At 43.0% G+C, this 23,149-nt stretch overlaps 1 protein-coding gene across 2 annotated transcripts in view; it reads left to right on the top strand.

The window, feature by feature from the left end:
* Positions 1-23,149, top strand: part of fam185a (family with sequence similarity 185 member A) — a 105,782-nt gene that overhangs the window by 30,862 nt on the left and 51,771 nt on the right. For both annotated transcript variants that reach the window (XM_060843161.1, XM_060843160.1), the window contains exon 4: positions 8,314-8,452. In XM_060843161.1, coding sequence (XP_060699144.1) covers positions 8,314-8,452 — 139 coding nt within the window. The remainder of the gene's footprint in view (positions 1-8,313; positions 8,453-23,149) is intronic.

The raw sequence follows: 23,149 nt of genomic DNA, 5'->3' as shown, positions 1-23,149 counted from the left end.
TCTCTCTTTAGATCCTTCCTGGCTACCTTATAACTCTCAATCGCCCCAACTGAACCTTCACGCCTCATCTTTACGTATGCCGCCGCCTTCCCTTTCACAAGGGATCCCAATTCCTTATTAAACCACGGCTCCTTCACAAGACTCTTAACTCCATGCCTGACTGGTACATACTTATCAAGGACACTCAGTAGCTGTTCCTTGAACAATCTCCACATATCATTAGTATTCTTCTCTTGAAGCCTGTTTTTCCAATCCACACATCCTAAGTCATGCCTCACCGCATCATAATTTCCCTGCCCCCAGCTATAACTCTTGCCCTGCAGTGCACACTTATCCCTCTCCATCACTAAAGTAAAAGTCACCGAGTTGTGGTCACTGTCCCCGAAGTGCTCACCTACCTCCAAGTCTAACACCTGGCCTGGTTCATTACCTAGAACCAAATCCAGTATAGCCTCACCTCTTGTTGGCCTGTCTACATATTGTGTCAGGAAACCCTCCTGCACACATTGGACAAACACCAACCCATCTAACGACCTCGAGCTATAGCTTTCCCAGTCAATATCTGGGAAGTTAAAGTCCCCCATAACAACCACCCTGCTACTTTCACTCTTCTCCTGAATCATCCTCTCAATACTATCCTCTACTTCTCTCGGACTATTAGGAGGCCTGTAGAAAACACCTAACAGGGTGACCTCACCTTTCCTATTTCTAACCTCAGCCCAAACTACCTCAGATGGCAAGTCTTCCTCCATCGTCCTTTCCACTGCTGTAATACTATCCTTGACAAGTAATGCCACACCTCCCCCTCTTTTACCCCCATGTCTGACCCTACTAAAACATTTAAACCCTGGAACCTGCAACAGCCATTCTTGTCCCTGTTCTACCCACGTCTCTGTAATGGCCACAACATCGAAGTCCCAGGTACCAACCCACGCTGCAAGTTCACCTACCTTATTTCTTATACTTCTGGCATTGAAGTGTATACACACTTCAAGCCACCCTTCTGTTTACAGGCACCCTCCTTCGAGATTGCTGCCTTGTTCATAACCTCCCTACACTCAAGGACCTGTACCCTAAAGCTACAGTCCAGGTTCCCATGCCCCGGCGGAGTTAGTTTAAACCCTCCCAAAGAGCACTAGCAAACCTCCCCCCAAGGATACTGGTGCCCCTCAGGTTCAGGTGTAGACCATCCTTTTTATAGAGGTCCCACCTTCCCCAGAAAGAACCCCAGTTGTCCAGAAACCGGAATCCCTCCCTCCTGCACCATCCCTGTAGCCACGCATTTAACTGCTCTCTCTCCCTGTTCCTCGACTCTCTATCACGTGGCACGGGTAACAAACCAGAGACAACAACTCTGTTTGTTCTAACTCTGAGCTTCCAACCTAGCTCCCTGAAAGCCTGCCTGACATCCTCACCCCTCTTCCTACCTATATCGTTGGTGCCAACATGGACCACGATCTGGGGCTGCTCCCCCTCCCCCTTAAGGACCCGGAAAACACGATCAGCGACATCACGTACCCTTGCACCTGGGAGGCAACATACCAAACGTGAGTCACTGTCGCCCCCACAAAACCGTCTGTCTGTACCCCTCACTATCGAGTCCCCAAGAACTATCGCTCTACCTTTCTCCACCCTTCCCTTCTGAGCAACGGGGCCAGGCTCCGTGCCAGAGGCCTGAACCTCGTTGCTTGCCCCTGGTAAGTCATCCCCCCCACAAGTATCCAAAACGGTATACTTGTTCTTGAGGGGAATGACCGCAGGGGGTCCCTGCACTGGCATGTGATTTCTATGAAGTTTTTCTCATTGCTTTATTTGTCGAATCTTGGACAGGCAATTTTTAACAGGAGGCTCCTGTCCAGGAATTTCAATCACAGAACTCATTTAGCATAAATGGTAACTATAATCTGATCAGGATCAAAAATAGGTTTCCCAATTCTGATCTGACTATCTGGACCACATTGCCTTTAAAGATGAGAGATATTGTGTCCAGGGCAATATGGACCAGCCAGCTCAGAACTAACTGTAGGTAAAATATTTGAGTTCCTATGAAAGGAGAAAATAGAAAATCATCTAAACCAAAAATATAATAATGAACTGTCAGCATGGATTTCAAAGGAATAGCTTGTTTTTCAATTTTTTTAAATAACTCTTTGAAGAGGTCACAGAGAGAAAACAGAGGTAAGAGGTAATCTTCAAAAGACCTTAAATAAAGTACCATATGATGGATCATGGGTGAAATGAGAGCATGTATTATCAGGGCAATTACAGAATGAATAGTTGACTAAGGAGCAGAGACGATGAGTGGCTGTTCAAAGTAATAGAAAGTAGGGTTCACAAAAATTAGTGCTGGGAATATCATTGTTCACAATTAACATAGCTAACAGTTACTTTGAATCAAACAAAATCTCTCAATTTACAGGCATCACCAAAGTAAGTGTAGACAACACTTGGGGAACTACAAAAATTGCGCAAAGACATTAATAAAGTTGCCAATTTTATGTCCATTCTGCCAATAAAATTGTATGTAGACTAATTAAATATATTTTGGATAGATAAAATAACTCTCATTTCACTTAGAAAATGAAAATCCAGATGGGTAGAGGAACAGTAGATTTGAGAATACAAATGCACAAAGGAAGAGAAGCAGGATGTTACATCATCAAAATAGAAACCAACATTATCCCGCCCACTTCCAAGTTTGACAACAAACAGAGCTTCCCCTTGCAGCAGCTGTGGAAGTTATTCAAATAAGTAATGAAGTTTAACTTTATCATTGCAATCTGATTTGAACAGCCAGCAAATAGATTCTCCAAGCTGTCTGTATCTCATGAGGGTGCATGAGTTCAGAACACAACAAAGAGTTCAATGAAATTGACATGCTGAAAAACTGAATTTGTTAAACTTGTGTTTGGCCACAGTGGAAGCCTTGTGCTTATAAGGGTACTTCTGATAGACTGATATCACTTCATGAAATTTCAATTTTGACTCTTTGGAGTAACTTTGCAAATATTTTGAAGTATGCGCTCATTTGTACTAACTCCTTTGCTATCAACCTTCATTGCAGCATAATAAGCAACCCGTGCAGCTGTAGTCTGAACCACAAAGGAACAAGGGAACACAAAAAACCTTCTAAACAAAATGCCTTTTTATGAAGCAGAGAAAATAGAAATAGAGAGCTAGTTCTAAGGAGGTGAAAACCCAATTGTGTATCCTAAAGCTGAGGATTAGCTGTCTGGACCTGTTTAAGTACTGGTGACTTGGGAGGCTTAGGCTTTCATGAGAGATTGTTGCTGACATCTGCAACCTCCCAAAACAATATTTCCTTTACAGTGGACCTGATGAAAGTGTACTTCCAATAAGTGTTGAGGAGGACGTCCACCTCCCATCCCCATCCCTGTGTATCCTCTACCTGAAAGTTGTGCACACTTTCTCTGTAAAGAGAGAAAACAGGAATGTGAATGTTAGAAATTATGTATAGAAGAGGGAATAAAAACAAAAGTTCTAGGTGATTATGAGTTGACAGCTAAGGTGAGGGTGAATGTGAGTGGTCGTTGTTCAGAGGAGATACGAGGAGTTGCATGGCAAAAAGAACAACTGGAGATGCAAAGTGGAATTATGTTAAACAGAACGGTATGGGGCTTAGAACTTAAATATTATGCAATTCACCAACCTTGCCTGCCTTCCTGATGTCCTTGATCTACCTGGTGCAGTTATACCCAGGGTGGAGGGATCAGATTTCCAATTGCCTCTTGCAAGCACTCTTGCTTGACTTAAGAGGCTGCCATCTCCTGCCTGTCCTTGAGAATCATCACCTCACTTCAGCTCCCTCATCCTATAGGAGCACCACGAAGTAAGTATGAGAAAACAGGAGAGCAACTTTTCCGAGTCTTCTTTCCATTTGTGTAAATGCTGTGATTCCTGTGGCCAGTGTCCGGATCAACCATTCTGATCAATGCTGGTGTCCTCCCTTTGCTGTTCCTGCCTCCTGGTCTGGAAACCCTGAAGCAGGATGTTAAAGCTGTGGAGCATTTAACCAGTGGCAAAACTCTTTGCATATTCCAAAGCATTATTGTTCAGCTAATGTTCCCAGCTGAAATGTTGGGAATGTAATGTAGAACTAATATCCTTTCCTTCACTCAGTGATGGTCTGTTCATACTGCTAATGGTTGTCCATGCAATTGCAATAGTTTTTTTTCCCCCATGAATGACCAGTTTTATTTTGACCCATGAACCCTCTTTAATATTCCCACAAGTTTAGCCCAAGAATAACAAAAGTGTTGCAACACCAAAGTTAGCTTCAGCTTGAGCATAGAACTAATTAAATACAGAATTAATATTTATCCAAATAACTTTTTTTTTAGCAGTCTTCAATCTATTCACCCATTGACCATTACAGAAGACTTGCTTTTTTGTAGCACTTTTCATGACCCTGAGTCATCCAAAAGTGTTTTACAACTAATGAAGTAGTTTTTGAAATGTGCTCACTGCTGTAACATAAGAAATGTGGCAGCCAGTTTGTGCGCAGCATACTCCTTCAAACAGCAATGTGAAGAGAACCAGATAATCTGATTTATTTCTGTGTGTGTGCCATGTTTTGAGGCAAAGTACTGGCCAGGACAGTGCTTTGCTGTTCTTCAGAATAATGTTTGAGGATTATCCATTGCCCGTTTTAGAAAACTGGCAGGACCTTTATTTAGCATCATATCTAAAAGATGGCATCTCTGTAACATTTTCCTGGATTCCGCTGGATATCAACCTGGTATTATGTGCTCAAGTCTCAAAACATAACAAAGAGAGGGGCAAAGAGCAGGGGCAGAAAGGGGGTCAGTCTCTCCCTCTTCTCCTCCTCACTACCCCTTGGACCTCTTACAAACCTCGTCCCACTGTCTGCTTCTTCCTTCTCTGCTCCTCAAGCTCTTCACCTCCTGCCCTTCTAACCCTCTGCCTCGCTCTAACCTCCCCTGCCTGTGTTTCATCATTACTCTGCCTCTCTCTCTCTCTCTCTCTGTCTCTCTCTCTGTCTCTCTGTCTCTCTCTTTGCCCTCTCTGCCGACCTCCTGCATGCTTGCCCCGTCCGTGTCCTGTGCATGCTCGCCGGGTCTGTGTCCCCTGCGTGCAGTGCCCTCTCTGTGTCCCCCGCACATGCACGCACCCTCTCTGTTTCCCTCGCACTCTCTCCGTGTCCATGTGGGATCAGATGGTTCTGTAGGCAGGCACTGAGGAAGGAGATGACCCTATAATCACACCCCCTCAAGCAACTGTCTCTGCCCCCATCTCCAGGTCCTAGCTCCCATCCCTGCTGTGTGTTCACCATTCCCCGAGACCTCTCCCTCACTGAGGACAAACATTTAGTCCTCAGCAAAGGCCTCACCTTGATCATTCTACGCTTCCAGATTAATGAGTTTAACGCACACTGCAACCTTATAAGTTTCTTCTGCCTCTGCCTCCAGACCCAGTTTTTCAACCAGGACACCTGTTCACCCTCCAAGGACTCCTTCTCCCGCCTCCAACACATCCCATCCACCTGGACACCCCGTATCGGCCTATCACCCACCCTTGACCTCTTCATTTCAAACTGTCACCGTATATCAACTGCCTCAACCTGTCCACCCCTTCACCCACTCCAACCTCCCATTCTCACAACTCACTGCCCTTCACTCCCTCTGCTCCAATTTCAACCTCACCATCAAACTTTCAGACAAGGGGAGGGGAGAGGCGGAGTTGTAGTATGGCACACCGCCTCGACACCACTGAAGCCAGGCGCCAACTCGCAGACACTTCCTCTTACTGCCCTCTTGATCATGACACTATGTCCCATCACCAAACCATCATCTTCCAGACCATCCACAACAACATCACCTCTGGGGATCTCCCACCTACAGCCTCCAACCTCATTGTCAGTGAAACCTGCATTGCCTGATTCTACCTCCTAATGAAGGTTCACAAACCTGACTTCCTCAGTCAACCCATTGTCTCAGCCTGTACCTGTCCCACTGAACTCATCTCTTCCTACCTTGTCACTATCCTGTCCCCCTTAGTCCAGGAACACCCCAGCTATGTTCGTGACACCACTCATGCCCTTCACCTCCTCCAAGATTTCTGTTTCCCTGGCCCCCAACGCCAGTCCTTGTACCCATCGATTCGCCATGACGAACATCTCCAATCCCTCCATTTTTTCCTCTCCCACAGTTCCAACCAGAACCTTTCCACCGACACACTCATCCGCCTGGCTGAACTGGGCCTCATCCTCTAGAAATTCTCCTTCCAATCCTCCCACTTCCTCCAAACCAAAGGGGTAGCCATGAGCACCCGCATGGGACACAGCTATGCCTGCCTGTTTGTTGGATATGTGGAACAATCCATCTTCTGCAGTTACACCGGCACCACCTCCCACCTGTTTCTCCGCTACATCAATGACTGTATCAGCGCCACCTCATGCTCCCACGAGAAGGTTGAACAGTTCATCAATTTTACCAACACCTTCCACCCCGATCTCAAATTCATCTGGACCATCCCGGACACCTCCCTCCCCTTCTTGGACCTCTACATCACCGTCTCTGGCGACCGACTAACCACAGACATCTACTACAAGCCTACCAACTCCCACAGATACCTAGACTACACCTCCTTCCACCTTACCTCCTGTTAAAAACACCATCCCTTTATTCCCAGTTCCTCTGCCTCCCCTGCATCTGTTCCCAGGATGACCAATTCCACCTCAGAAAATCCCAGATGTCCTCCTCCTTCCATGATCGCAACTTCCCTTCCCACATGGTTGACGATGTCCTCCAGTTCATCTCCTTCACTTTATGCACCACTGACCTTGAACCCCACCCCTCCCCAACGCAACAAGGACAGAACTTCCCTTCCACCCCACCAATCTCCACATTCATCGCATCATCCTTCACTACTTAGGCCACCTCAAGATGAACCCCACCACCAAAGATATATTTCCTCCCAATCCTATCAGCGTTCCAGAGAGACCATTCCCTCCGGGACTCCCTCGTCACGCGCCCCACCTGCTCACACCACTCCCCTCACTTCCATCCAAGGCCCCAAGGGATCCTTCCACATCCATCAGAAATTTATCTGTATGTCTACCAATGTCATCTACTACATCCGTTGCACCCGATGTGGTCTCCTTCAAATTCAGGAGACAGGACGCCTTCTTACGGATCATTTCAGAGAATGTCTGTGGGACACCCGCAGCCACCAACTCCACCGCCCCGTGGCTGAACACTTCAACACCCCTCTCCCACTCTGCCAAGGACATGCAGGTCCTGGACATCCTCCACCAAAATGTTACCACCTGACACCTAGAGGATGAATGCCTCAATCCACCTTGGGACCCTGCAACCACACAGGATAAATGTAGATTTCAGCAGCTTCCTCATTTCCTCCTCCTCCACCCACCCACCCTCCCTGCCCCCCCCAACCACCACCCACACATTATCCCAGTCCGAAGCCTCCACTTGGCACTTCCCTCTGGACCTGTCCATCACTCCTCTCTGATCTATCACCTTCTGCCTCACCTTCATCTACCTATCGCTTTTTCAGCTACCTTTCCCCCAATGCCACCCCCTCCCATTTATTTCTTAGCCCCAACCCCAGCCCCAGCCCAAAACATTGATTCTCCTGCTCCTCGGATGCTGCCTGACCTGCTGTGTATTCTGAGTGGTCTGGCCCTAATTCTGACAGTTCTACAATCTCTAACCACTGGACATGATTTAACTTTATCTTGAAGATTTCAAAGAAATCACTCCTTGACTTGCTAAATCCTAGAGCAAACAGGTCCAATTTATATAATCTCTCTTCATATCATAGCCACTGAAGTCCAAGGCTCATTCTTGTAAGCCTTCATTCTACCCCCTCTAAGGCCCATATATGCTTCCTAAGGTATGGTGACCAGATCTGCTCATTGTACTCCATGTGGGTTCTAACAAGGGTTTTTGTCTAGCTGCAGTGTAACTTCTGCATTCTTATGCTCTAGTCTTCTAGCTATAACAAACATGAATGCACTGTGGTGCGCAAGTGCATTAGATATATTTGCTAATCAACCTTTTGAGAGATGTATGACACACCAAGTGACGCTTTGAATTCAGACTTCCTGGTCGAGAGATGGGGCACTGCCGTTGCATCACGGTAGCCTTCGGCAAATGCACTATGTTCCTATCCTGCCATTGCACAAATACGTGGATATTATGATATTAATAGAACGAAGACCCAATAAAGCGTGCTTTTATTTATGAGAGGAATAGTGTCTTTCTCGTGAATAACATTTACACCTAATCAAACCTTTTGTGTTTTCTTCAGATTGTAGAAATTGAAAAACTGCAAGGAACAAGCGTGAATATTTCCACCACTGATGGCACACTGAAAACAAAGTATATTTATGCTGAATCTTCAAATCTGTCCTCTTCTAATGGCAATATTGAACTTGGAAACATTCATGGTGAGCATTTTGTATATTAAGCCCTGATGTTGTTACCAGCAGCCAAGACTGAAGTAGCTTTGTAGTATATAATTTCATAGATGGAAATGAACAAATAATTATTTCGGTCTTTAATAAATAAAAGTTGGAAACTGCAGTTTCCAAGAAGAGGCCAAAATGGGGACTTCCCTAAATCATAAACTTAAAAGACACAGCAGCCTGCTAATTAAGATAAAGCATATGCATCCCAGCTGTGGAACAGTGGTTCTGTTTTGGAATTATTAACAATTACCAATTAACTGTGATCTATGAAATAACTCCACAGAGGTTGGTATCCTGTCACCGTGTCACTCTTTTTATTTACATGTGGAGAGTCCTTTTCACTGATTCAGCTCCCTCCAAGCCAGCCCTCAAAGTGAACAGGATGTATGACACTTCTGTTAGCTGCCAGCCAGGGCTCCCTGATTGGGGCTGTTAATCTGGTCCAATCAGGACACTTGTATTCCGAGGTATACCTATAATTGCTACAATCTGAAGTATGAATTTCATCGTGCAATAGGATACAAAATTCATATCCATAATGTGAATTCTATCAAACCCAATGTTTTTGTTATAATTAGAATTCATATGGTCATATAAACTGTAGAGCTACAGTTTGATCAATGTTGCTATTTGGCCAAATTTGTTTGAAATACTTAAACTATTCATTTCATGAAGGCCTGTAACAGTTTAAAGGCCTGCCAGTTATGAATAAAATTGCCTGCGATATTAAGCTGTGCTGTGGGGAGTAAGATTACCCTTCTGTTTTAATAATTTATTTAAATCTTCATGTAGGAAATGCAGTTCAGAAGGGCTTCTGTTAAATGAAAAACATTAAATTAGAATTTTTAGAAGATGTGACTTCAGTGTTGCAAGAAAGTCATTGACCACATCAGGAGGGGCAATGTAGTATGCTGTGATAGCTCACAACTCTCTTTTTAGTACCTTTTAAATTCCTTAATTCTTGCTGTTTTTCCTTTGGGTACCCTTCATGTTGCAGTTTACACATTGGGTAGCACTGGTACAAAAGCATAGCTGCCTCAGACAGCTCGCACCTATCTCTTCTATTGAACAGCTCCTGCACAGACTGTGTCTTCCTAACTATGGATAGCACCATCCCAAGTCAGGAGATAGACTTGATGTCAGCAGTGTCATTTATCACAGTATGCTCTGCTTCTGTAGAAGTAGGCTACGCATAATTTGCTTTAGAACTTTGGTGAAATAGTATCAGGAACTTGTGTACTTTTGGTCCCCTTGTATGACTAAAGAATAAGGCTATGATTGCGAGAGTGGAGTTGAAGTGCACCAGACTAATTCCTTAGATTGTATGACTGTTCTATAAAGACATAGTTGAAAGTTAGGAGTGAAAAGTTACCTGAAAAATTCTTAAAAGGATAGACTGTGCAGATGTGGAAAGGATGATTCCCATATCTGATGATGGGGATGTGATGGGCAAAGGTCAAGAGTCTAGAACTAGAAGACAGTCTCAGAAAAAGGGGCAAGTCATTTCGAGATTAGGAGGAACTTCTTCATTCAAAGGGTAGTGAATCTTTTGGAGTTACCTGCTCTAGGAATTTCAGTTATCAAGTATGCTCCAACACCAAGATTGATTGATAGATTTCTAGTTATTAATTACACCAAGGATAACGGAGATATCACCAGAAAAGCTTTGTGGTCATTGATCAGCCATCATATAGAATGGTGAAGGAAATCATAGGGGCTAAATGGCCCACTCCTCCTGGTTCTTCCTCAAAGGATACAAATGCTCTTAAGCGATGGGTGAACAGTAACCGTACATCATCTGAGCCATAGGAGAATTAGAGTCATAAGAGATGTACAGCTAAGAAACAGCCCCTTTGATCCAACTTGTCCATGCCGACCAGATATTCTAACCTAATCTAGTCCCATTTGCCAGCACTTGGCCCATATCTCTCTAAACCCTTTCTATTCATATACAGACCCATATGCCTTTTAAATATTGTAATTGTACCAGTCTCCACCATTTTCTCTGGCAGCTCGTTCCATACACGCACACTGTGCGTGAAAAAGATTCTTCTTTGGTCCCTTTTTAAATTTTTCCCCTCTCACCTTAAAACTATGCCCTCTAATTCTGGACTCTCCTACCCAGGAAAAAGATGTTGTCCACTTACCCTATCAATGCCCTTATGATTTTATAAACCTCCATAAGGTCACTCCTCAGCCTCCAATGCTCCAGGGAAAACAGTCCCAGCCTATTCAGCCTCTCCCTATAGCTCAAACCCTCCAACCCTGGCAATATCGTTGTAAATCTTTTCTGAACCCTTTCAGGTTTCACAACATTCTTCCAATAGGAAGGAGACTCAGAATTGCATGCAACATTCCAAAGGTAGCCTGACCAATGTCCTGTACAGCCACAACATCTCCCAACTCCTGTATTCAGTGGAGTATATACACCCATGAAGGAAAGCATACCAAATACCTTCTTCACTATCCTATCTACCTGCGACTCCACGGTCTCTTTGTTCAGCAACACTCCCCAGGACCTTACCTTTATAAATTGCAGCACCTCTCATTTATCTAAATTAAACTCCATCTGCCACTCCTCAGCCCATTGACCCACTAGGTTATGTTAACTGTTTAGTTCTTCTTTACTTGCCATCTTTTTTCATAATCGTAATTGCACATAATCACTGATGCACAGTTTCCTTATGTCTGGATGTCAGCTTTTTAAAGAAATATATTTATCAATACAGTAGAACTACTTTCTCATCACAGTTTTCATCCCTTATAGTACTACGTGTGTCAAAAACTAACTGTACTTGAGATTTCTTGGGATTCATTTGTGAAAGTTTGATTGCTGCCAAAAATTTATTTTTTAATTAGTCATTTATTCGATATGGACATTTCTGGCAAAATGAGCATTTATTGCCCTCCTGTAGTTGCCATTTTAGAAGGTGGTGGTGAACTGCCACTTTGAACCATTGCTTTTGTTTTTGGTGTAGATATGACCACAGTGCTTTGGGGAGATTTCCCAAATTTTAACTCCGTAGCAATAAAAGAATGGTGACTATTGTTCCAAGTCCGAATGATTTGTAACTTGGAGAAGAACTTGCAGGTGATGGTATTCCTGTTAACTGCTACCCTTGTTTTTCTAGGTGGTCATTACACTCTGCAAACAAAGATTATTGGTGAACCTCTTGCAATGGTTGATCCTAGCATACCACCCTAAATAACCTGTAGTGATGTTCTGCGCCTAAGATGATTGGCTGATGACAAGCCAGTTTATTTTGTATTAGCAGTCAGGTTTATCCCAATTCCCCATTTATTAAAGTTGCTTTATGCTGCCTTGATGTCAAGGGCACTCACTGTCTGTTTGCCTCTAGAATTCAGCACTTTTGTCCATGTTTAGACCAAAACTGTGTCTGGTCAGGAGCTGAATCCTGGTATAACCAGTGTCATAGCATTTTCTAAAATGTTTTTTGCTGAGAATTGAGTGGTGTGGGAGTTATTGTCAGATTGGATTTGGTTTTTTTTTGTGAGGAGGTTTTCCAGATAGCCAGTTAAATATATGTATTATAGCTATACTCTATCAACTTGGCTAGGGATATAACTATTTCTGGAATACAAGTCTTCAGTGTGATGAATAATCTATGATGATATCAGGGCCTGTGGTTCCAGTGAGTTCAGTCCTCATACCTGTTCTTAAGCATTATCACTGATGCTATAAACTTGAGAAGAAATGTATTCCAGTGTGTGTGTGTGTGTCTCAGATGTTTTTTTTTCCACCATATGGCTATGACCATGGGTGAACAAGAATGTAATCAGTTTGGAAAAATGCAGTTTGACCACTACTGTTAGGAAATCACTAGAGACTAGAATTACATATTGAATCATTTATGCAGTAAATCAAAGCAAGCTGTAATTTTTAATAGGAAATGTGGTTCTTTGTTCTTTGCTAATTTAAACATAATGGGGTAAATTTGAACGGCCCCTCGATCACAATGGACTAATAATCTGAATCTGTTCAAAATGCAGGAAAACCTATTGCTGCTTTCTAATTGTAATGATTGTGGCATATATCTCTGCTGAATGTACTGCTGAGTGACAGCAGGCTTCAGTAGGATTGTAGCCATGAGAATTCTGATTGTTCCTCTTTTACGGACTATGAGGACTGGCATGCTTGAGCGATGGCAGTCTAGAGTTTTATTCCTGGGAACTGGAGTCAAATGATACATTCCCATTTCAGTCATAAATGGTAGGTTACCTCCTTTACTTCCTCCTCTTTCTTTCGCTTGAAGTGTTTGTGAAACCAGTGGACTTTTGGTTAACTCGTTAACTGTACCTGTGGTAGATAATGAGAACCAGTAATGTGCCTATTTGGACACGCTGTAACACCTCTCCAGGGCAGGTAAGACTGGAACCTTGGGTTTTGGGTTCAAAGTGTTTAAATGTACACAATGAATTCACAGACTTTAGTGACTGAGCCTTACTGACCCCTCTCCATAGCCACCTGTTGGCAGCCAGAGTGATGAAAGTTATTGCAGGAATTGGCCAAAATCAGATAAAAACAGCCGCCTTCAATTTGTCCCCACAAATCAAAGCTTCACTGATGCAAATGTTCATACCTCTGTTGTAGTTGCTAAAATTGACACTGTCATTGTAAAGGTGAAACCCATTAGCAGGTGGCCAGTGGTTAACCACAAACAGACAGACAGATTGTGGAGAATTCAACAAGTTAACAAAAATGAGATGCTCACTCATTTTTGAGTGAGTCCTGCAGGGCTTCTCCAAAGCAATTGAGGTTTGATGCTTCAACACCCCACGTTGTCTACTCAGTGATGATATTTGAGATTCTCAGCATTTCATTTTACAAAAACCCTGCTATAGTTGGATTGTGAAGGAAAGTCAATCGCCAATTGTCTAGCACACAACCCTTCTCACCTGGCAGTCACCCTCTGATATGACATGCTGGCTTAAAGATTATTAGAGCAGATTATTGGTGCGCGATAAATGCATCATATGTTTGTCAGGATATATGTTAAGTGGTTACATTCATAGTTCCAGTTTATTTTACTAGTGGGCGTTCAAGAGCAGAAAGAAGAAGAGGAAACAAAGGAAGCATATTCAGAATGCGAGTGTTTATTTGACTTTGGTTTCAATGATTAAAACCTTACGCTGTGACTATTCCAGATGGACTGAGGAATGGCAGATGGAGTTTAATTTAGGAAAATGTGAGGTGTTGCATTTTGGTCTGGAAAATCAGGACAGGACTTAATATACTTAATGATAGATTCCTGGGGAATATTACTGACCAAAGAGACCTTGGGGCTACAGGTGCATAGTTCCTTGAAAGTGGAGTTGCAAGTAGACAGGGTGGTGAATTTGGTACACTTGCCTTTATTGATCAGTGCATTAAATATAAGAGTTGGGGCATCATACTGCTATTTTAGCAAAGTCAAGTGCATGCAGAGAAGATAATGAAGCCTTCTTTCCTAACACTAGAGCCTCCAATTACTTCCCTGTGTCAAATGATGACCAACTGTGAGATGTACCAGTCTCAGCAATTGACGGGTGCAGTCAGCTTCAGTTATTGACCAGTGCCATCTGGCCCTGCATTGAGGCTGTAGGTCTGGTTCCAAGGTGTGGAGAGTTCTGTGAGTTACCTCCTTTGATGTTCAAGCAAATTTACTGACATGCATTAGGTAGAGGTAGTAGAAATGCTTCTGGAACACTCTGGGTGGGAGTTGTACTTCTGTCTTACTCTGCAATAAATTGTCTTTCAATCTATGCACTATTCCCCTGTCATTGCAACCGAAAGAGATCAATCCTATGACTACAACAACTGGAAGTAAATAATGTGCTGAAAGCCCTTGCAACAAGAAGCGGCATCTTCCACACATGCATCACTGTGCCCTCCAAAACTTGTCAAATTTCATCAAGTTCTACAAACACCTAACACTGTTGCAAACTTGCAGCAGAGCCAGTAGGAAGCAATCTGGGACTAACTTGAAAATTAATGCTTCTTCTAAGTGGTGGAAGGTCCTTCATGCTGCTTAGCAACTGTTCAACTGTGTTTGTTAAAGGAATGCTTTACCATTCCATTTCATCAGGTCGAAAGTAGCATGTCAAGTATCACATCAACAATTAGCCACTGACATCATGATCACTGCACACTTTCCGTGCCTATATATGCTCAGCTATGTTAACCAAGTTCCTGATAGATACTGCACAAGAAGTGAACAGAAACAGAACAGAAGCAACTTTGCTACTAAACTAGCAAATGTAATGCCAAAGCTATTGGCACTAGGGAGATGAATTTGTCACCTAATTCTGTGAAAAAGGTGTCGAAATTAGGTTCCTGAAGAGCATTTGAACTGAAGAGATGCTTTTTTAAAAAATTGGCAGTGCAGCAAAATAATTGGGATAGTGGCTAACATGTTAGGCTGAGTTTTTCTTTGTGAAATAGACAGAAACTATAGTTCTACCTGTCAGTTTGCCAAGAAACAACCAATTAGTTCTCAATTGGCAATTGTCACAAAAACCCACCTGGCTCTCCAGTGACCTTTTTAAGGAAGGAATCTGCCATCTTTACCTAGTCTGGTCTACGTTTGACCCCAGACCCTCAGTAGTGTTGTTGACTCTCACCTTCCCTCTGATATGGTCTAGCAAGCCACTGAGTTGTGTCAATCGCTATAGAGTCTCAACAAAACAATGAAACAGACAGACCATTTGGCATTAACCTAGGTCGGAAATGTCAATGGCAGAAACAGCCTGCAAAGTCCTCCTTACTAACCTCTGGGGGCTAGTGTCAAAATTGGGAGAGTTATCTCACAGACTAGTCAAGCAACAGCCTTACATAATCATACGCTCAGAGTTGTATCTGACAAACAATGTCCCAGATGCAGCCATCACATTCCTAGGGCAGGGCAGATCCAGCAGAGGCAGTGGCTCAATGGGATACAGTCAAGAGAGAGTTACCCTAGAAGATGTCAACATTGACTCAACATACTATGAAGTCTATGGGCAAGGAATCCTCCTACGGATTATCACATACTGTCTCCCTCAGCTAATGAATCCGTACTCCTCCATGTTGAATAGCCCTTGGAGAAAGCAATGAGTGTAACAAGGGTGCAAATTCTACTCGGGGTAGGTGGATTTTAATGTCCACCACCAAGAGTGGCTGAGCAGCAGCACTACTGATTGAGCTGATTGGGTCCTAAAAGACATAGCTGCTAGACTGGACCTGCAGTAGGTGGTAAAGGCACCAACAGGAGGGAAAATAATACCTGACCCCATCCTTACCATGTGGGCTGCAGTGGTTCATGAAGGTAGCTCACCACCACCTTCCTAAGGGCAACCAGAGGGGAGCAATAAACACTGGCCAGCTGGCAATGCCCACGTCCCACTAGTGAATAAAAAAAGTTAACTATTTAACATTCTGCTTAGTTTCACAAAAATTTGGATGGGGGAAGCAATTCATAACTGTTTTTGCAGCTGAAAAAGCCACACTGCCAGTGTACTGGGTTTAGAGCAGGAAAAATACCTCTATGCCAGGAACCTACTGCCTTCTGCATTTAGCTTGTGCATTTCTTATGTGAACAAGTAAACCCCGATAAACAGGCAGCTTTTGAGATTTAGATGTGCAAACAAGTTGTTGACTGCAGTTTATATAAAACATGCTGTCGAGGTATCGGTGTTGGACTTGGGTAGACAAACAAAAATCACACAACACTAGGTTATAGTCCAACAGGTTTTTTTAGAAGTGCTAGCTTTCAGAGTGCTACTCCTTCTTCAGGTAACTAGTGGGGCAGGATCATTAGACACAGGATTGATCGCAAAAGATCAGTGTCATGCAATTAAAATGATATATTGAACAAACCTAGATTGCTGTTAAGTCTTTTATCTTTTCGAATGGGTTGCATGTTTTGGTTCATTAAAATGTAAATCCCAGAACTTCTTTAAGTCACATTCTCGAGACAACTTAAGGTTTTACAAAAAAAAGTGACATCTCAGCTCATTCTGTACCTTTTAAATGTGTGAAGTCAGAGTCTGTCTGTATCCCAATCTTGAGCCAGACTGGTTTGATTTCCAAAGTAGGAACTTATAAATGTTATATGGATTGACTTGCCTGCAGACTGTGTGCTTTTTGAGCAAAAATTGAATGTATCTGCAAATGCACATACACCCCATAGACTTGCATGTGTGTGTGATTGCACATGTGCATGATTGGTAGAGTGTGTGCGTGTGTGTGTGCGTGTGTGTGTGTGTCTGAGAGAGTGTGTTTGTATGAGAGAGGGTCTGCATGAGTGTGAGAGTATGTAAGTCTGCTTGTTTATGTGTGAGAGTGAGAGTGTATAGTGTCGTGGGGTCACTTGTAGTGTGACGTGAACTCAAGGGTATTGAACTTGGCTATCAGTCTCTGCTCAACATGCTGCATTGTTGCATATCCCGAAGTCCGCCTTGGAGGATGATCACCCGAAGGTCCTAGGCTGAATATCCCTGACCGCTGAAGTGTTCTCCGACTGGGAGGGAACACTAGGAATGCAGGCAGTCAATCCATTTAACATTTTATAAATTCCTACTTTGGAATAGAACCATTGTGACTTAAGATTGGGATACAGACAGACTCTAAGCTCACACCTTTAATACATTGTCTGAGCTGAGATGTCACCCATTTTTATAAAACCTTAAGTTATCTCAAGAATGTGACTTAATAGAAGTTCTGGGATTTACATATTAATGAATTGAAACCTATAACTCTTTCTAAAAGATGAAAGACTTAACATAATGTAGGTTTGTTCAAGATATCATTTTAACTGCATGACACTGATCTTTTGCTGTAAATTGTCTCATGATCCTGCCTCACTAGTTACCCGATAAAGAAACAGCACTCTAAAGTTAATACTTTCAAATAAATCTGTTGGTCTATAACCTGGTGTTGTGTGCTTTTTAACTTAATAAAACAAATGGATATCTGAAACAAAAACAAATTACTGGCAAAACTCAGCAGGTCTGTCAGCATCTGTGGGAAGAAAGTATAGTTAATGTTTCATGTGATTCATCAACAAGACCTGTTGACTGCAGCTTTAACCCTGCATGTGATATTTAATTACCAGATTACCAGTTTTCTGTAGCCTGTCAGTTCAGCAAGACAGGAACCGAAGGAGGATGAATGGGTTGTGTATTTGAAAGGGTGGAGAACCTTTTAAATACACAACAATGACTGCTTGTTGCTTTGCCCAAGTGAAAGGCTTTGCAGAAATTTATTATGCAAATGTGCTTTCTTTGCTTCAGAGGTGATTTCCAAGACTGAGCTCATTTCTCTTTCTTTGCCTTTGACTTTGTTTTTGCCTTTGATGCATACTTTCCAGCTGTCAACCTCTGTGCAACCAAAAGCTACTTGTGCGTTTCTGTCCCAAACCTTGCTGCAGAGGAGGCAGTGCACTCAACAAAAGTATATAGGCAAAAGACCAGCTTTCTGAGCACTACTGAGCAGCAGTGTCTTGGGTTCAAACTTTTGTGGCATGTTGTTCCTGACATCTACAACCACCTGGTGAAAGTTGTCCTTTTTAGTGGGCCCTGAGGGGGAGGCTTTGGCAGAGTAGTCATGATCAGCATAACTCTGAGTCACTTTGTCTCCATTCATTCATGGGATCTGCTGATGTGAACTCCTGCAGACATCATTCTGCAAGAAACAAAGTCATCTCCCAGGTGAGTGCCATGTTATTGCTGGCTTTGGAGTTGATGAAGCCAGCCAAATCAAAAGCACCCTCAATTTTGCTATGTTGACTATATTCCCACTATGTCATAAATATTGCATGAGTCCAATCGAAGTGCTCTGAGATTAAACCAGCAGGATTTATCGATCAAAAAGGGTTCACCAAACTATGATTCCGCTGGAACGTAACCATGAGAAGATTGCCTGTGCAAAGTGACCAGAAAACTGACATGATGCCTTAATTCTGTACAAATCGAGTCTCTCGTAAGTCATTGCATCTTCAAATAAAGTCAGTGAATGGCTTCTTGGAGCTGAAGGCTATCTTTTACGAAAATGACTGATGACTTCTGTGAGGACATCATTGACATGTAGGAAAGGAACAACTAATGCCACAGAAATCAATGAAGAAGCCATTTGGATGCTGAAGATATGATCCAGGTAGCTGATAACTCAAAGTATTCTTCAGTCAGTAATCCGTTTATTTTGTTAACACCCAGTGTTTTGTCTTCTCTTTTTCTCGTTTCATTTTCCTCTAGACAGGGTGTTTGATGGGCAAGATGCTACAGAGAAGATGACTGACACTGGAGATCTTTAAGTAAAGCTTATGGTGCATGAATTTTGGCAAACGTGAAAAATGAAGAAACATTTAATCATCCAAGTGATTTGCCTTGTAGAACTACAAAGTAGTTCATTTTCATGTTTGCTGCTGCCCTTGTGATTTCAGTGGAGCTAGACGTAAGCAGCTTCTTCTAATTCCCAATTGTTTTGATGCTCATGACTGTATCCTTTGGGTTTTGGAACTTCTTTGAGGTCTCCATCAAAGACTATCCATCTGTGGTTGGACAAACTAGATTAGATTAGACTTACAGTGTGGAAACAGGCCCTTTGGCCCAACAAGTCCACACCGACCCGCCGAAGCGCAACCCACCCATACCCCTACATTTACCCCTTACCTAACACTACGGGCAATTTAGCTTGGCCAATTCACCTGACCCGCACATCTTTGGACTGTGGGAGGAAACCGGAGCACCCGGAGGAAACCCACGCAGACATGGGGAGAACGTGCAAACTCCACACAGTCAGTCGCCTGAGTCGGGAATTGAACGTGGGTCTACAGGCGCTGTGAGGCAGCAGTGCTAACCACTGTGCCACCGTGCCGCCCACAGGACAAGAGTCAGTGTCTGCGGCTTTCATTGCTGAGGTGGTGGCATATGAAGAGAACAAGCAAGAACGTCTTGTTTAATGAATATAGAATTCTTTACCACAGAGGACTTGCTTCAGGCTGAGACTCTAAGGGAACCAAAGGTCATGGGAAAAAGACAATAAAATGGAGCTGAGGAGTTCAGTCATGATCTCATTGAATGGCGGAGCAAACTCCATGAGCTGAATGCCCTACTTTGCTCCTACATTTTATGGTTATAGTGTTATGGTATTCAGCAGAGAATGCACTTCCAGATGTCCCTTGTACAGCTTCCCTCTTTTGACTTAACCGCACTTACCGACTCCCCAAAAGCCAGGCACTATGCTGCACTTCATGAAGGTGCTGATCAGCCTGGTGTTCTTCTAATTGAATTTTTTTTTAGATTACTTAGATTACTTACAGTGTGGAAACAGGCCCTTCGGCCCAACAAGTCCACACCGACCCGCCGAAGTGCAACCCACCCATACCCCTACATATACCCCTTACCTAACACTACGGGCAATTTAGCATGGCCAATTCACCTGACCTGCACGTCTTTGGACTGTGGGAGGAAACCGGAGCACCCGGAGGAAACCCACGCAGACACGGGGAGAATGTGCAAACTCCACACAGTCAGTCGCCTGAGGCGGGAATTGAACCCAGGTCCCTGGCGCTGTGAGGCAGCAGTGCTAACCACTGCCACCGTGCCGCCCCTGAATTAAATGGGTAGAACTACTGTGCAGGTCATCAGTAAAGTCCAATGTGTAATCTGTTGCCTGATGTTCCATCCATGTGTCCAAATGGAGGTGGGTGTCATCTAGGACTTTGAAGTTCAAGGTAGAGAGTTGAATTCCTCCAATTTCTCTCACCCAGTGCACACTGCAAGATTCTGTCGCTGTTCCCAAAGACATTGTTTCTGTTGCTGATCCAAATACTGTCCTATCATTCCCAACAAATGTGCTTAGAATCTGTGACCAACTGTACAGAATTTGGAGAATCCTGCACCCTCCCAACTATTCTTCATTGCTGTCTCTGTACATAAAACCTGCTGCCCTTCATTGTTACAGCTTGACTACCTGTCTTGAAGTTCCACCAAGACGCAAGGTTTGTGATTGTGCTTTCCAAAATGTGCAACTTCTTCTGACAAGATGAATCTGCTTTGTTGTCATCCTCTTTCACTTGTACCAACTTTTGTGTAGCATTTGAAGAGCCTATAAGGAGGTGAAAGGGCTCAAAGTTGTCACTGTATGGATGTTATGTCAGTGAATTCCAGGTACTACATGTCACAACACAGAACAAATAATTTGTTATTTGTTATCTGGGAGCCCCGACATCTCTCTTTAGAACATAGAACAGTACTGCACAGTATAGGCCTTTTGGGCCTCTATGTTGTGCCGACACTTTACCTACTCGAAGATCAGATTAACCTACATGCCCTCCATTGTACTGTCTTGCATGTGCCTATCGAAGAGTTGCTAAAATGTACCTAATGAATCTGACTCTACTACCACTGTTGGCAGTGCATTCCACGCACTCACCACTCGATCTATAAAGAACCTACCTCTGATATCTCCTTTAAACCTTCCTCCAAACCCCTTAAAATAATGCCCTCTCATGATAGACATTTCCGCCATAGGATAACGTCTCTGGCTATCCACTCTATCTATGCCTCTCATCATCTTGTACACTTCTCTCAAGTCACCTCTCATCCTTCTTTGCTCCAATGAGAAAAAACCTGGCTCCCTCAACCTTTCTTCATAAGACATGCCCCCCCCCCCAGTCCAGGCAGCATCCTGGTAAAGCTCCTCTGCATCCTCTCTAAAAGTTCCACACTTTTCCTATGATGAGGCAAGCAGAACTGAACATGCTATTCCAAATGTGGTCTACCCAGGGTTCTGTAGATCTGTAGCATAACCTTGTGACTCTTAAATTCAAACCCCTGCTAAGGAAAGCCAATTCACCACACCACCTTAACCCTATCAAGGACCCCAGGATCCCTCTGTACTTCCACATTGCCAAGAATTCTGCCTTTAACCCTGCATTCTGCATTCAAATTCAACCTTCCTAAGGTAAATCATTTCACACTTTTCCATGTTGAACTCTATCTGCTCTTCTCAGCCCAGTTTTGCATCCTGTCAGTGTCCTGTTGCAACTTGCAACAGCCCTCCACGCTACCCACAGCTCCACCAACCTTTATGTCATTGGCAAACTTACTAACCCATCCTTCCACTTCTCATCCTAATCATTTATAAAAATCACAAAGAGCAGAGGTCTAAGAACAGATACCTGTGGAACACCACTGGTCACCAAGCTCCAGGCTGAATACTGTCTTCTAAGGGCCATTTGATTCTGTATGCAAATAGTCAGATTTCCCTGTATCCAATGCCTCCTTACTTCATGAATGAGCTTACCATAGGGAACCTTATCAAATCTTATTGAATCTTATCCTTTTCCTAAGAATTTCATACTGGCACTCTGCTGATCTCTGGTGCATTGTCTTCAAAAGTCAGTGACAGTGACGAGGGACCATCTAGTTATCTGCCTCACCCTGATTCTTGCCTCTTAACTCCTGAAAGAAATAAAAGGACAAGAGCAAAATAGAGTAACTTGAGAGGATGGTACACAACATTTTGTGGAGGATATCTGGGAGATGGCAAGATGAAGGTGTTTTGGACTGGTATTAGGGATCTGAGGTGTTCCCTTGAAGGATGAGTGAGCAGACAAGCCATGTTGGTTTGAGGAGTAGTGCATGACAAAGCTTGGCAGATCAGAATGAGAGGGATTGTTACTTGAATATTGAATCTGGCTCATCTTTTCTGTGCTGATGAGATCACGGAATCTCTTGCAGCACTATGTCAAAGAGTGTACCACATTCCTGGTCAATTCACTTCCTTTTACACCACCTTATTTTCAGAACCTAGTCTCATTCCCATTTGCTGGGAACAATATTTTCCTTTGGGTCTGTGTAGCTACAGCATAATCTCCGAGGATGCCTCAGCTTGAGATTAACCTTACCATGTTAAGACACCATCAGCAGAGACATCTTTCTCCTAAATGTTTGTAGATCATTCCGTCCCTTGTGAAGACCATGTTAAACACTGAGGTTTAACAATCTGGCATGAATCAGGATTATATCAAACTTATTTTTGGAAAACCAATGAGTGAGATGTCCTGATAAAGAACCATCAAAATGTTTCCACAATTTTTTGGTTTTCTGACCTGATTGCACCACTGTGAGCAGGTTTAAAGGTTAAAATTTTAACATTGCATTTGCATGCCCTTCTTTAATATTGATATAACTTCAGGCTGAAAGTACAACCCTTCACTTACCTAGCATGTAATACCTCCCACTATGTTATATCCTTTACTTTGCCCAGTATATATCCTATTTTTGTAATTCCTGAATAAGTTTACCATTCAGGCACAATTTGCTAATTGAGATCAGAGAAGACATTTACAGTGCGGCTGAGAATAATTCATTGTGATAAATTAATATAGTAATACCAATAGAATAGTCTTGTATAACTTGTGCTTCAACATCTCATTGTTTTTAATGTCTTAAAAACAACTAGTTCACTCCACTTTCACTGTAATGTGCACATCCTCACTGAGGGAATACCGTGATAGCTTCAGTTTCTCAAGATCACTGTTGAAGATCTTTTTAATGCTTTATTGAAAATTAATGTTAGACAAAGTTTGGTATGTGGTATTGTCCAAGTGCACTGTTGCCAGCTGATACAATCCAGACCAGATGATATGTAGCTAGTTGCCAAGATACGTCATTATGATCAGGCTTGAATTT

Source organism: Hemiscyllium ocellatum, chromosome 23, assembly GCF_020745735.1.
Source record: "Hemiscyllium ocellatum isolate sHemOce1 chromosome 23, sHemOce1.pat.X.cur, whole genome shotgun sequence".
NCBI classification, from domain to species: Eukaryota; Metazoa; Chordata; class Chondrichthyes; order Orectolobiformes; family Hemiscylliidae; genus Hemiscyllium; species Hemiscyllium ocellatum.
Note: the sequence above shows the minus strand (reverse complement) of the source record. Positions and strands in the feature narration are given on the sequence as shown.